Source organism: Stegostoma tigrinum, chromosome 4, assembly GCF_030684315.1.
Source record: "Stegostoma tigrinum isolate sSteTig4 chromosome 4, sSteTig4.hap1, whole genome shotgun sequence".
In the NCBI taxonomy this organism is placed as follows: Eukaryota; Metazoa; Chordata; class Chondrichthyes; order Orectolobiformes; family Stegostomatidae; genus Stegostoma; species Stegostoma tigrinum.
Window position 1 is genome coordinate 3,067,963 of NC_081357.1, and position 16,636 is coordinate 3,084,598.

General features: G+C 43.3%; 1 protein-coding gene across 1 annotated transcript in view; it reads right to left on the reverse strand.

Annotated features, from left to right (window-relative positions):
* The window catches only part of LOC125452334 (dynein axonemal heavy chain 6-like), a 920,763-nt gene that overhangs the window by 767,420 nt on the left and 136,707 nt on the right, over window positions 1-16,636 (reverse strand). Inside the window, exons 7-8 of the mRNA XM_059645527.1 lie at window positions 6,515-6,627; window positions 788-850 (exon numbers count right to left, since the gene is read on the reverse strand). Coding sequence (XP_059501510.1) covers window positions 788-850; window positions 6,515-6,627 — 176 coding nt within the window. The remainder of the gene's footprint in view (window positions 1-787; window positions 851-6,514; window positions 6,628-16,636) is intronic.

Consider the following 16,636-nt stretch of genomic DNA (forward strand, 5'->3'; position numbering starts at 1 on the left):
GATTGCCCAAAAGACTCTTAATCTCAGGGTCATGGGTTCGGGCCCCATGCTGGGCGTCTTTGCTTTGGGGGCAGCACAGTGGCAAGAAGGGTCCAGACCCGAAACGTCAGCATTTCTGCTCCTCTGATGCTGCTTGGCCCGCTGTGTTCATCCTGCACCTTGTTATCTCAGATTCTCCAGCATTGGCAGTTCCTACTACCTCTCTCCAAGGAGTCCTGTCTTCTTTTCTTCTAAACAGAAAAGCTGACGTCTTCCTGAGAGGGATTTGCTCCTTCTCTTCATAAGCATTCTTTCTGTTTCTCTTTCTGTCTGCTTTCTCTTTGTGTCTGCCTCTGTGTATTGATTACCTTCACCTTCCAATTCCTTTGCTGTATCGCCCATTTCTGTCTGCAGCTGGCTTTTGTGTTTTCTAGCCACACATCTTCTACCATAACATTCTTTTCCTGCTGGTGTTGCTTCCAGGTCAAGGGTTCACAGGTGATGTGGACAAGCAATTCTTTTTATCCAAGCAGATTACAATTGATGCAAATTCTTGAAAGTCCCGTCCAAACAGTTTTATAAATATTTACATATTCAACAGGCTTTTTAAAGAAATTATATATTTTCCATATTGTACTGCTTCCAGGTCAAATGACAATACACATTTTTTAAAATAAATCAGCAAATAGCTTCTCTCAAAATCACTCCAAACTATTAACATTTCTACATTCTGGACAGCTATGAATGGATAATAAATGCTGGCCTAGCCAGTGGTTCTGACATTCTATGAATGATTAAAAAAAAATACCTGCTGTTGCTGGTCTTTAAGTTACGAATGTTGACTTTCCAAACATTAAAAGCTTTCCAACGTCTGGAAAAAGAATGTATATTAGTAACAGCAAAAAGATAGCAAAGGAAAAGCCTAGCCAGGAAATCAATCTCTGCAACTTCCAATTTTTTAAGGCATTGCTTTCTGCTACTTATTGAATTATCAAAATCTTCAAACAATTTCAATGAACTTTTCAACCTAGCTGCCCTGAAACATAGTACAAATTGGAGATATTAGGGTTTCACTTAACCTACAGCAAGTGAAGTAGGCAGGTTCACCGATCAGACTCGGCTATTTGAACATCCTATGCCTTATTCAAATTTAATGCGGCCACTTGTCATCCAGCTCAGATTTGGGAAGAGCACAAAATAATTGTTGCCTGGCAATGATTGGATATCCCTTAGCCTGTAAATAGGATTTTGCAAAGAGAGGAAAGAAAAGAGATTCAGGAACAATGACAACTTTCCCAATGCGGAATGAAGAAGGAATCCTTATCTTCGATCTACACAAAGGAAGTATTTAGACCACACCAGAAAGCTTCAGAACAGCTACTGATCTGTTTCATCCCAGTGGACTTCACTCAGACTCCCTATCAAAACAATACAATAGTACAATTTAGGCACAAATGTTAATTTGCAAAGTTTATGACTCTCCCAATTGTTTTATTCTTCCTGAAAAATAATTCCATCCACAAAAAATGGCATTTACGTAGCAATTTAAAGGAGTAAAATGTCCCAAGGTGTTTCACAAGAGCATAGGTAAGTAAAAACCAAAAGAACTGTGGATGCGGTAAATCAGGAACAAAAACAGAGTTGCTGGAAAAGCTCAGCAGGTCTGGCAGCATCTGTGGAGGAGAAAACAGAGTTAATGTTTCGGGTCCAGTGACCCTTCCTCAGTACTCAGAACTCAGTTCTGAGGAAGGGTCACTTGACCTGAAACGTTAACTCAGTTTTCTCCACAGGTGCTGCCAGATCGGCTGAGCTTTTCTAGCAACTCTGTTTTTGTTCCATAAGTAAATAAAGTCTGATACCAAGCCATATATGGATGCATTAGGTCAGGTGACCAATAACAGGAAGGTCCTAAAAAGGATTTTAAAGGAGCAAAAAGACAGAGATGGGAGAATCATGCAGGGGCAGACAAGGCAACAAGGTTGACAGGGATAAAACAGAAAAATAAGTCTAGAAAGTGTTGCTGTGCAACCTTCAGTACAGTGGTATCAATAGTTTTTCCAAAACTAACTTCTCCAGTAAATAGGAACCATAAACCACATCTTTCATCTCCAAATATAACCTTTCCAAGTTTACAGATGATACAAGCTGAACTGGAATGTATGATACGAGGAGGATATAATACGGTTTTCAGCTGGGGAATGGGGTAAGAACATAACAGATGGAATATAATGTGGGAAGATGTGAGGTATTTCACTTTGGTCAGAGGAATGGGTGTACAGAGTATCTCTTAGATGGTGTGAAACTTAATGTGATAAGATCTAATTGAAACCTACAAAACAGGTCTTATCCCCAGGGTACAGGGGATAAATTACAGGGAATTTGTTTAAGGTGAGAGGGGAAAGATTTAAAAGGGATCAAAAGGGCAACTTTTTCACACATAGGGTGGTGCGTGTGTAGAATGAATTGCCAGAGGAAGTGGTGGAGGCTGGTACAATTATATTTAAAAGGCATCTGGATGGATATATGAATAGGAAGGGGTTAGAGGGACATGAACCAAATGCTGGCAAATAGGACTAGATTAATTTTGGACATCTGGTTGGCATGGATGAGTTGGACCAAAGGATCTGTTTCCATGCTATCCAAATCTATGACTCTATGACTCTACTTAAAGGGACAGAACAAGTAGATTCAATTAAGATGTTTCCCTGGTTGAGGAGTGTAGAATCAAGGGCCACAATTTAAAATTAAGAGGGATGCCAGTTAGGACCAAAATGAGAAATGTTTTTACTCAGAGAGCTGTGACTGTTTGGAATGCTTTACCGTAGAGGGCTGTGGAAGTTCTGTCTTTGAATATATTTAAGTTAGCGGTTGATAGAATTATGGAGACATGGAAAATAGGAGGAGGCATACAGCCCTTCAAGCCTGGTCTTCCATTGATTATTATATTGGTTGATCATCCTCCTAACTAACCTGTTTCTACTTACAGTCATAGAGTCATAAAGATTTCCAGCACAGAAACAGGACCTTTGGGCCAACTTGTCCTTGCTGCACTGTTTTCACAATTAATCTCGTCCCATTTGCCTCTGTTTGGTCAATATCAAACCTATCCCATCCATTTACCATCCAAATGTTTCTTAAATGCTGAAACTGTACATGACTCCATCACGACCTCTGGCAGCCTGTTCCAGACATGCATTACCCTCTGTGTGAAAACATTGCCCCTCGAGACTCTTTTGTTTCTCTGCCCTCTCAAGGGAGAAGCTTTTCGCCATATCCTTTGATCCTTTTAGCCCCAGGTGCTATAGTTAAGTCCCCTAGAAATCATACTGTGTTTTGGCCTTGATTGCTTTTTGTGTTAGCGAATTCCACAAGCTCACCAGTCTCTAGGTGAAGAAATTTCTCTTCATTTCAGTCCTAAATGGTTTCCCCAAATCTTTTGACTGTGACCCCTGATTCTAGACTCCCCCACCATTGGGGACATCTTCCTGCATCAACGCTGTCTCGTCCTGTTCAAATTTATTAGGTTTCTATGAGTTGCCCCTCATTCTTTTGAACTCCAGTTAATATAATCCTAGCTGATTCAACTTCTGCTCAAATGTCTGTCCTGCTATCCCAAGAATCAGTCTAGTAAATATTCACTACACAGTCTCTATAACAAGGGCATCCTTCCCCAGATAAGGAGATCTGTGAAAGTCCAGCTGTGGTCTCACCAAGGTCCTGTATAATTGCAGCAAGCTATCCCTGTTCCTATACTCAAATCCTTTCTCTCTGAAGGCCAAGATCTCATTTGCCTTCCTTACCACTTTGCCACACTTTCATGTCTACCTTGTATAACTGGTGTATGTGGACACCCAGGTCTTATTGCATATTCCCTCTCTCAATTTATAACCATTCAGATAGTAATCTGCCTTTCTGCTTTTACCATCAAAATAGATAACCTCACATTTATCCACAATGACCTGAGGGGAGCCAGCAGGACAGTAGAATTGAGGCCCAGAGGAGATGATTGTTTTGAATGATGCAGCAGGAACAAGGAGTTGAACTGCCTACTCCTGCTCCTACTTTCTTAGGTTCTTATGGGGATAGCATGAATAAAAAGCATTGTTTGATCATCCATGATCAAACTAAATTCGGGACAAGGCTTGATGGGCTGAATGTTCTACTCTTGTTCCTATATTCCTAGAAACAAAAACCTTGGAAAAGGAGATAACAAGGTGTACAGCTGGATGAACACAGCAGGCCAAGCAGCATCAGAGGAGCAGGAAGGCTGACGTATTCAGAAATTTCTGAAGAAGGGTCTAGGCCCGAAATGTCAGCTTTCCTGCTGGTCTGATGCCATCAAATGAAGGAGGAATGAGGTCTCAGCAATTGTGAGGTGTTGCTGAGGATAAAAGGTTTGAATCTTTATTTCTAATATTTATAATAAAACTGTTTCAGATAGTTCTAGTACAGTGTAAAATAGATTGTTTCTTTTTCTTTTGTGTATAATAAACTCTGATGTTCTTTTGTTGAAGGTACATTGGCAGCCTCTGGGCAACTAAAATAAAGCTGATGTTTTATCAAGCCAGGTCTCACTTTGGTTTCTGACTTGTCCAGTATTACCATCAGCTGGACTCATTACACCGCCTTTCGAGAATGTTCAATTTTTATTCAGGGACAACAACACAATAAACAATGTTGGACTCCACAACAGAAGTGCGATTCAATCCATCACATTACAGTTGAGCCAAGAAAGCATGAATTACCAAAGCAGAATTAATATATACATAACATAAGAAACAGTAGGACGAGTAGGCCTTTAGGCTCCTTATACTTCCTTCCTGCCTTTCAACAAAATTCTGGGTGATCTGCTCAGGCCTCAAGTCTTGTTTTGTGTCAGCTCCTCATAGCCCTTAAATCCCTGATATTTAAAAAATCTATCTACATCCTTTTTAAACACCTTCATTGATCTAGCCTCACAACTCTCTGTAGTTGAAAATTCCAGATATTCACGACCATCTGGGAAAAGAAATTCCTCACATCTCAGTTTTAAATGAGTGCCCCCTTATTGTGTAACAATGTCACCCCTCCACTCAACATCCACCCTAACAACCTCCATCAGAACCTTGCATGTTTCGAAAAGATCACCCTGGGTGTTCTAAATGCCAATGAAGAAAGGCCTAACCTGTTTAGTCATTCTTGATAAGTCAACCCCTTCATCCAGGGATCAGCCAAGTCCTCCGACACTTCCGCCATCTACAATCCGACCCCACCACCCAAGACATTTTTCCATCCCTACCCCTGCCTGCTTTCCGGAGAGATCACTCTCTCCGTGACTCCCTTGTTCGCTCCACACTGCCCTCCAACCCCACCACACCCGGCACCTTCCCCTGCAACCGCAGGAAATGCTACACTTGCCCCCACACCTCCTCCCTCACCCCTATCCCAGGCCCCAAGATGACATTCCACATTAAGCAGAGGTTCACCTGCACATCTGCCAATGTGGTATACTGCATCCACTGCACCCGGTGTGGCTTCCTCTACATTGGGGAAACCAAGCGGAGGCTTGGAGACTGCTTTGCAGAACACCTCCGCTCGGTTCGCAACAAACAACTGCACCTCCCAGTCGCAAACCATTTCCACTCCCCCTCCCATTCTTTAAATGACATGTCCATCATGGGCCTCCTGCAGTGCCACAATGATGCCACCCGAAGGTTGCAGGAACAGCAACTCATATTCCGCTTGGGAACCCTGCAGCCTAATGGTATCAATGTGGACTTCACCAGCTTCAAAATCTCCCCTTCCCCCACCGCATCCCAAAACCAGCCCAGTTCGTCCCCTCCCCCCACTGCACCACACAACCAGCCCAGCTCTTCCCCTCCACCCACTGCATCCCAAAACCAGTCCAACCTGTCTCTGCCTCCCTAACCTGTTCTTCCTCTCACCCATCCCTTCCTCCCACCCCAAGCCGCACCCCCATCTCCTACCTACTAACCTCATCCCACCTCCATGACCTGTCCTTCTTCCCTGGACTGACCTATCCCCTCCCTACCTCCCCACCTATACTCTCTCCACCTATCTTCTTTTCTCTCCATCTTCGGTCCGCCTCCCCCTCTCTCCCTATTTATTCCAGAACCGTCACCCATCCCCCTCTCTGATGAAGGGTCTAGGCCCGAAACGTCAGCTTTTGTGCTCCTGAGATGCTGCTTGGCCTGCTGTGTTCATCCAGCCTCACATTTTGTTATCAGCCAAGTGAACTTCTTTTAAAATTCCTCCTATGCCAGTACACCCTTTCTTAAATACGTGGAGCAAAACTTGTACAGAACTCCAGGCGCAGCCTCACCAACATGTTGTACAGTTGTATAAAAACATCCCAGGTTTTAAACTCCAAACTCTTAGTAATAAAAGCTATTTGCCTTCCCAATTATATTTCAAGTCTATGATGACCTTTTGGAGTGCTAACTGTTTCTCTCTCCACAGATGCCAGGTGCATTACATTTTTCGAGGACCTTCTCATTTTATTTCAGTTTTTGAAGAATTTTATAAGGTGGCCAACCTGAAATTTACAAAGACAGGCAGCAGATAGATCCTGTAGAAATGACATCGTTCAACCAACCACTCCATTACAGGGATACTTTCTATTCCACCTTTTTCATACACAGACGTAACCTGAAAAAAAGCATTTGAACAAATAAATTCTACTGTTAGAAATAAACTGGGGTTTATAAAAATGATGTTGATAGTTTGATTGAAGAGAACACAGTCCTAGATGGCAGTAGGGTTTGTGTTCAGCGTTATAAGTGAATGAACCTTTGTAAAATTAGAATCTTTGCCTGTCTGAAATACATCTTAGCTCAGTGCAGCCAGTAGCCGACACCTCCTTAAAATGTCAAACCAACTTATACTGTTTCTTGAGTTCAAAAGCGCCAGCGTAGCGGCAGAACCTAATGGGTTTTGAGGGAGATGGACACAATAAGTAAAAAGCAGCTGTTTCCCTTAGCCAAATGATCAATAACAAAGGGGCATAACTTTAAGGTGAAAGGAAAGGAGGTTAGAAAGGATTTGGGAAAAGGTTTTTCCACCTAGAGGATGGTGAGGTTCTAGGATGCACTCCCTAGGAGGGGAGATGAGGTGGGAAATCTCAAAAAATTTAAAAAGTGCTTGGATGAGCACTTGAAAAGTCATAGCAATCAAGCCATGGACCAGGCACTGGAAAGTAGGATCAGTGCAGATTTTGAATTGTTTTTGTCAGAGCAGACTTGATCAAACAAAGGGCCTCTTCTGTACTGGATGATTCTCTGATTCTAAGGAAAGATTGTAAGGAAGAAAGATGAGAAACATATTCTTATATAGAACATAGCACTGTGCAGCACAGTACAAGGTCTTCAGTCCACGATGTTGTGCTGACCTATTATCCCACTAAGACCAATCTGCCCTGCATACCCTACATTTTACTATCATTCATGTGCCTATTTAAGAGTCGCTTAAATGTCCCTAATGTATCTGACTCCACTGCCACTGCCAGCAGTTCATTTCATGCACCCACCACTCTATATAAAGAAACTATCTCTGACATCTCCCCTATACCTTCCTTCAATCACCTTAAAATTATGTTCCTCGTAATAGTCATTTCCGCCATGGGAAAAAGTCTCTGGGTATTCACTCTATCTATTCCTCTCATCATCTTGTATACCTCTATCTAGTCACCTCGCATCCTTCTTCGCTCCAATGAAAAAAGCCCTAGCTCCCTCAAGCTTTCCTCATAAGACCCGCCCTCCAGTCCAGGCAGCATCCTGGTAAATCTCCTTTGCACCTTCTCTAAAGCTTCCACATCTTTCATGAGGTGACCAGAACTGAACACAATATTCCAAGTGAGGTCTAACTAGAGTTTTATAGAGCTGCAGCATAACCTCACGGCTCTTAAACACAATCTCCCTGCCAATGAAAGCCAACACACCACATGCCATCTTTACAACGCTACCAAGTTGGGTGGCAACTTTGAGGGATCTATGGACATGGACCCCAAGATCTCTCTGTTTCTCCACACTGCCAAGAATCCTGCATTAACCCTATATTCTGCATTCAAATTCAACCTTCCAAAATGAATCACTTCACACTTTTTCAGGTTGAATTCCATCTGCCACTTTTTCGCCCAGCTCTTCATCCTGTCAACGTCCCATTGCAGCCTACAACAGCCCTCCATGCTGTCCACAACTCCACCAACCTCCATGTCTTCGGCAGACTTACTAATCACCCCCCCCTTTCACTTCCTCATCCAAGTACTTTAGGAAGATCACAAAGAGCAGAGATCCCAGACCAGATCTCTGTGAATGAGCCTACCATGGGCAACCTTAGCAAATGCCTTCCTAAAATCCATATACACCACATCCACTGCTCTACCTTCATCGATATGCTTTGTCACACCCTTAAAGAATTCAATAAGGCTTGTGAAACATGACCTACCCCTCACAAAGCCATGCTGACTATTTCTAATCAAACTGCGTTTTTGCAAATAATCATAAATACCATCTCTCAGAAGACTCTCTCATAATTTGCCCACCACAGAAATAAGACTATCCTATTCACTCACTGATGGAGAGACATACAATGAAGTGAGGAAGCTTCTCGTAGAACCAATGAAAAGGCACCACTGAACCTGTCAGTTGGGGTACATAATAGAGCTGATGTTCTCTAAACAGGTTGCATAACACTGATGTGTGCAACTGACACATTGTCTATGCAGACTGAAATCAGTAATAACTGCAGCTTTCTGGAAAGCATTCCTCAGGCTGCAACATGTCAAAGAATTAACATTATGCAATTAGGCAGCTTTCTAAAAACCATGGCCCAAACAGAAGCAGCTAGCCTATAGTTTTAAAAAGTTGCTGGGAAATTTAGTACAGCAACGTTTACTGTACTCAAAGGGCTGTTGATGATGCCTTCTGCTGTGCAGAGAACAGCACTGAATATTAATCATAGTAATGTCTTCTTGAATATTCAATGTCAACGTTTCAGCTTGGGAAAAGGAAAATGCAGGCATTAAAAGGCGACCTTACTTGAAAAGAAACAGTCAATCTTTCTTTGACCTGAGCAGGCTGTGTATGAAATAATTCAGGATTTAGATCTACACAGCTAGGTCATTAACACAATGCAGATCTGCTGCAATGAAACACATTATCATTCCCGTATTCCGTAATTATTTTTATTTCTAATCTCGTTCGGCACAAACAACTTATTGCAATAATCAAATGTCAATAGAGGCATGCATTCCTCCATAAATTGTTGAGCTATCGAGGCCTTGAGATTCCTGTCTTCAACTAGTGTTCAGTTAATCCTGGTCAAGGTGTGCCGATAAGACCACTCATGTTCACGTAATTCGATTATTAAAAATATGCATGCTATAATGAACTTCCTCCACATCAGAATGGGCCTCCAGACTTTCATTATCTTGCAACAGGATACTAATTGCCCTTTTAGCTGAAATTTTTGCAAGACAAGTTCAAAGAGCTTTTTCCAAAAGACCTTTGTAACAAAATCTAATTGCATAATTCATGTCCAGACACAAAGCACTCAAGAAGAGGCATCTGAGTGTCTCAAACCATATCAATGAAATGGGTAAAATGTATCAAATAATCATCATGACCAATGTCCTCAAATAGAAGAGGTGGAAAAATTCAAGAGGAATCAGAAGTGAAGGGGTTCATCTGTGATTCTAGATAAATGCATGAGATTGCATACTTTGTTTCTTTTGTCAAAATATTAGAAACAATTTAGGATTAACGAACTAATCAGATGCAGTAATGAACACAAAAGTGGTGACAGTTTTACTGACAATGAGAAGTATAGAAACTTTTAAATCCACCTGGTCAGAGATGTTGAAACACATCACAGGAGCAGGTGAGCTTGAACTCAGGCCTCCTGGGTTATAGGTAAGATCATTAGATCATAAGATATAGGAGCAGAAATAAGCCATTCAGCCAAGCAAGTCTGATCCACCATTCAATTGGCAGATATGTTTCTCAACTCAATTCTACTGCCTGCTCTTCTGACTCATCAAGGATCTAGCTACCTTTGACTTAAACATGCTCAATGACTTGGCCTCCATAATGACAAGGTCAGAAATCACATGACACCAGGTTATAGTCCAACAGATTTATTTGAAAACACAAGCTTTCGAAGCCTCACTCCTTCTTCAGGTGTTGCAGAACATCTACAGAAACAGTGACACTCCAAAAGCTTGTGTTTCCAGAACACATGCTGGACGATAACTTGGAGTTGTGTGATTTCTGACCTTGGCCTCCACAGCCTTCTGAGGCAATGAGTTCCACAGATTCACTACTCTCTGGCTGAAGAAACTCCTTCTTATTTCAGATCTAAAGGGTTGTCTCTTAACTCAGAGTCTGTGACCTCAGATCCTAGACCCTCCTACTGGTGGAAATACCTTCTCTGTCTTTCACTCTATATAGGCCTCAGTATTCTGTAAGTTTCATTTGGATTCGCCCTTCCTTCTACACTCCATAGAGTACAGAAGCCTTTCATCCCCAGGATTATTATTGCAATCCTCCTCTGGACCTCTTCCAAAGCCAGCACATCCTTCCTTAGATCTGCAGCCCAAAACTGCATATTCCAAATGTGTTTTGACCAGAGTTCTGTACGCCTCAGCAGTACATTGCTGCTGTTGTATTCCAGCCCACTTGAAATGAATGCCAACATTACATTTGCTTTTCTAACGGCGAACTAAGCCTGGGTTAACCTTAAGAAAATCCTCAACCAAGACTCCCAAGTCCCTTTGTGTTTCAGATTTCGAAAGCCTACCACTACCATTACCAGTACGTCATAACAACCCTAAAACAATGAGAAATATAAGATTAGATGACTGGGGCATTTTTAAAAAATAAATTATCAGCCTTGATTATAAGAAAAATGGAAAGCTGAGAAGGTCAAAGTAGGGGACAGAATATTTTGGTGTGAGGATGGAGGAGGCAGGGTTGGGGTGGGAATGAGGAGGGACAAGGATCATGTATGGTTTATTTTTCGCATCAATGCAGTACAGAATTAGACGCATAAACAAAGGAATATAATCCATAATGTAATTGTGGTCTAATAAGTAATCATACAAAAAGTAGAATAAACATACTAAAGATCCATTGCACTGTTGAAATGCCTGTTGGAACAATCTAATGGCTTTCTCCCCTTCACGCATACCTCTATAACCAATATTGATCAATAAACTGCTGCTTCATTCATTTTACAGGCTATAGCTGACTCGTGGTGTCTGCCTTCAGATACTTCACAACAACGAGGGCTCATGTGGGGCAGTGGTGGAAAACTCATGTTAAAGTCTGACCTGTTCCAGAAGTGTATCATTGTTTCTAAACAGATTCATGAGGAAATTAATTCCATTTCCATTTGCAAAGGCAAAAGTACTTGCCACTACCAGGATATCCCAGTATCCCTAGTGTGTCCACACCATCTTTCAAACCCATCCATGTACCCAGTGAAGCATCGGCAGTCCAGAGGTGCAGCTCATGGTCAAAATTGCAGCAAAGCAACATGAGACATGGATGGCATGGCTGATGTATCCTTACACATAGAATTATACACTCCAACTCCATTCACTACTTAAGCACCAGACCACATCAGCTCACTTGTCCTTAACCACAATTCCTCTTATAAGTTATTGGAGCTGAATTAGGGCATTCGGCCCATCAAATCTGCTCAGTCATTTGATTACAGCTCTTACATCACTGCCCAATTTCCCCAGTGCCCACCACAGCCTAGCTCCTTATCAATTTCTCTAGTCACCCAGCATTCCCTACTACCAGCCTTGCCCTTCACCCTAACTGGAACATATTATCTCTGGACTCTCATTGTCTCTTTTTGAAGGCTTCCTACTTTCCATCCATCCCTTAAGCTGCAAATATCTGCCCCCAGTTGATTTTTGAAAGATCTTGCCTGATATCGTCAAATTTGGCCTTCCTCCAATTTAGAACTTTAACTTTCAGAACAAGCCTATTCTTTTCCATAACTATTTAAGACTAGTACAATTATGATCACTTGTCCCAAAGTGCTCCTCCACTTACACCTCAGCCACTTGCCCTGCCTTATCTCCAAAGAGACGGTCAAGTTTTGCTCCTTCTCTAGAAGGTACATCTACATAATGAATAACAGAATTTTCTTGTACACACTTAACAAATTCCTCCTCATCTAACCCCTTAACACTAGTTACGGGGTTACTAAAGGGTAGCAGTAAGTCCGAGTCTATGCTTGTAAAGTTAAAATCTCCTACCATTACTACAGTATTATTCTTAAAGATAACTGGGATTTCCTTACAAATTTGTTTCTCGGGCTGATCGGGCAGTTTTAATAGCATTACCATTCATAAATCTCCCAATGTCAGGATCCTTTGGGGTGACCATTGACCAGCTGGTCCAGCCATATAAATATATTAGTTCAAGAGCAGGTCTAAGGTTGCAGATTCTATGCTGGGTAATTCCCCTGACTTCCCAAAAACTGGCCACCATCTATAAGGCACAAGTAAGGAGTGTAATACAATATTCCCCACTTGCCTGGATGACAACAGTTCCAGCAACACCTTGGCACATCCAGGATCTCGACACCATCCAGGACTGAGCAGTCCACTTGATTAATGCCCTATCCATCACATTATCTCCCTTCACCACTGATGCACAGGAAATGAGGTGTGCACCATCTACAAAATGTACTGCAGTAAATCAACAGGGTTCCTTTAATAGCATCTTCCTGACCCCTTCTGTGTCTTCCTACAACTCTCATCCTGACAGCTCTGTGAGTCTATCTACATCATATAGACTGCGGCTCACCATTACCTTCTTCAAGGCAATAAATGTTGGCTTTACCAGCACATCCAATGAATGAATTCTTATTTTGAAAAAGCTTCATGCAGCAAAATCTAGCAACACAAACAAAACTATCCACGAAATAACTCCACAAAGGCTGGAATCCTGTCACCAAGTCATCCTTCATTCATACATGAACAGCCCTTGACTTTAGTATTGCCTCTCTTCATAGAATCCCTACAGTGTGGAAACAAGCTATTAGGCCCAACAAGTCCACATCACCCCTCTGAGGAGCATCCCATCCAGAACCATTTGTCTACTTTTCCCATGTCTAATCCACCTAACCTAAACATCCCCGGCACTATGGACAATTTAGCATGGCCAATCCACCTACCCTGCACATCTTTGGACTGTGGGAGGAAACCGGAGCACCCAGAGGAAACCCACGCAGACACGGGGAGAATGTGCAATCTCCACACAGACAGTCACCTGAGATAGAACCCTGTCTTGGCTCTGTGAGGCAGCGATGTTAACTACTGAGCCATTGTGCCACCTCTCCAGAATTATCTCTCAGAGCAGCAGTATCTCTGCCAGCTAGGGCTCCCTGATTGGACCAGATTAACAGCCCCACACAGGGAACTTATTTGATGACTTTGTAGTGACGGAGCCAGGTTGACCTCATTAAATACGAGGTTCTTGATTGGTGAAGTTGTTGACTTGCTCGCAGAGCTGGCTTATTCTCGTTCAGATCTTTCGTCACCATGCTAGGTGACATCACCAGTGGAGCCTCCAATGAAGCGGTGTTATTCTACTCCGCATGGAATTTGTACTGTCTGGTCCGTTAAGGTGATTAGTGTCATTTTCGGTTTTGATCTGTATGAGTTTGTATATGGGGTCCAATTCTACATGTTTGATTGCACTACGGGTTGAGAACCATGTCTCTAGGAATTCCCGCTTGTGTTGATGCTTGGCTTGGGCTACTATGGTTACCTTGCCCCAGTTGAACTTCATTGTCTGAATGTAGCAACATTAAGGAGAGTTCATCTCGCTGTTTTGCTGCTGGATGACGTTCATGTATTCGAATGGATAGTTTCCTTCCTGTCTGTCTAATGTAATGTTTGTGGCAGTCAATGCATGGCATTTCGTAAACCACGTTGTTTCTGCATGGTGTGGAAATGGGGTCTTTAATCCTTGTCATAGCATGGCTGTGGGCTTGTGGGCCAATAGACAATAGACAATGGGTGCTGCATTTGACCATTCGGCCCTTTGAGTCAGCACCACTATTCATTATGATCATGGCTGATCATCCACAATCAGTATCCTGTTCCTGCCTTATCCCCGTAACCCTTGATTCCACTATCTTTAAGAGCTCTATCCATCTCTTTCTTGAAAGTATCCAGAGAGTTGGTCTCCACTGCCTTCTGGGGCACAGCATTCCATATACCCACCACTCTCTGGGTGAAGACGTTTTCCCTCAACTCTGTTCTAAATGGCCTACCCCTTATCTTTAAACTGTGTCCTCTGGTTCTGGACTCACTCATCAGCGGAAACATGCTTCCTGCCTCCAGAGTGTCCAATCCCTTAATCATCTTAGACATCTCAATCAGATCCTCTCTCATCCTTCTAAACTCAAGTGTATACAAGCCCAGTTGCTCCAATCTTTCGACATATGACAGTCCTGCCATTCCGGGAATTGACCTCGTGAACCTACGCTGCACTCCCTCAATAGCAAGAATGTCCTTCCTCAAATTTGGAGACCAAAACTGCACACACTTCTCTAGGTGCGGTCTCACCAGGGGCCTGTACAGCTGCAGAAGGACCTCTTTGCTCCGATACTCAATTCCTCTTGTTATGAAGGCCAGCATGCTATTAGCTTTCTTCACTGCCTGCTGTACCTGCATGCTTGCTTTCATTGACTGATGTATGGGCCACCATGATTCCTAATGGCCTTAGGAGCTTTGTTGTCAGTTCCAATATGTTCTTGGTGTAAGGCAGTGTGGCCAGTGGTGTACTGTGTCCTCCTGTTATTGTCTGTTATGTAGGCATCTGTGGAGGAAGTTGCGGGGATAGCTGTTTATAGTGAGGATTTTGTACAGGTATAAACAGATATCCCCAACAGACTCCAAGCTGGCTGGCCACAGTCAGTGGACTGTGTACAAGTAAATAAAGGGTGATGGGACCCAGTCTCTGTGCAGTTATTTCAGAGGTCCAGCTGGCTGACCTCAGTACAATGACTACAATCTGGAGTTAGTCTTAAACGTTTCACTCCAAGAAACCAAGAAATTGAACTGTTTGAAAAAAAACACCAACATTCTGTCACTGTTGATAAACTGAAATAAAAAGAGGAGAAAATATTGCCCGAAACGTCAGCTTTTGTGCTCCTGAGATGCTGCTTGGCCTGCTGTGTTCATCCAGCCTCACATTTTATTATCTTGGAATTCTCCAGCATCTGCAGTTCCCATTATCTCAGAAAATATTGCAAATGCTCAGTAAGTCAGGCAGTCACCATAATGGGAAAATATTTCAGATCAATCACAATCAATCAAAGCTGAATAATAAATTGAGAGGTATGAAAAGATTAAGTAGAAAATGGGTACACTTTCAAGGCTTTTTGTCTTGCTGATTGGTTGGCAATTGGACTTTGATTGATTGAGGCATTGCCATGGAGAATGCATCAGGGAACAGCTATCCTTCAAGCTTTTCAGAGATAATGGGAACTGCAGATGCTGGAGAATACACGATAATAAAATGTGAGGCTGGATGAACATAACATGCCAAGCAGCATCTTAGGAGCACAAAAGTTGACGTTTCGGGCCTCGACCCTTCATCAGTAAAGGGGGATGGGGAGAGGATTCTGAAATAAATAGGGAGCGAGGGGGAGATAGACTGAAGATGGTTAGAGGAGGAGATAGGTGGAGAAGAGAGTATAGGTGGAGAGGTAGGGAGGGGATAGATCAGTCCAGGGAGGACGGACAGGTCAAGAGGGCAGGATGAGGTTAGTAGGTAGGAAATGGAGGTGCAGCTTGAGGTGGGAGGAGGGGATAGGTGAGGGGAAGAACAGGTTAGGCTGGCGGGGATGAGCTGGGCTGGTTCTGGGATGCAGTGGGGGAGAGGAGATTTTGAAGCTGGTGAAATCCACATTGATACCATTGGGCTCCAGGGTTCCCAAGCAGAATATGAGTTGCTGTTCCTGCAACCTAGGGGTGGCATCATTATGGCACTGCAGGAGGCCCAGGTTGGACATGTCATCTCAGGAGTGGGAGGGGGGGTTGAAATGGTTCGTGACTGGGAGATGCAGTTGTTAACTGCGAACTGAGCGTAGGTGTTCTGCAAAGCAGTCCCCAAGCCTCCACTTGGTTTCCCCAATGTAGAGGAAGCCACACCATGTACAGCAGATGCAGTATACCACATTGGCGGATGTGTAGGTGAACATCTGCTTGATGTGGAAAGTCATCTTGGGGCCTGGGATGGGGGTGAGGGAGGAGGTGTGGGGGCAAGCGTAGCACTTCCTGCGGTTGCAGGGGTAAGTGCCGGGTGTGGTGGGGTCAGAGGGGAGTGTGGAGCGGACAAGGGAGTCGTGGAGAGAGTGGTCTCTCCGGAAGGCAAACAAGGGTGGGGCGGGAAAAATGTCTTCAGTGGTGGGGTCGGATTGTAGATGGCAGAAGTGTTGGTGGATGATGCGTTGTATCCGGAGGTTGGTGGGGTGGTATGTGAGGACTAGGGGGATTCTCTTGGGGTGGTTATTGTGAGGGTGGGGTGTGAGGAAAGAGGTGCAGGATATGCAGGAGACACGGTCGAGGGCATTCTCGACCACTGCCGGGGGGAGGTTGCAGCCCTTGAAGAACGAGGACATCTGGGAT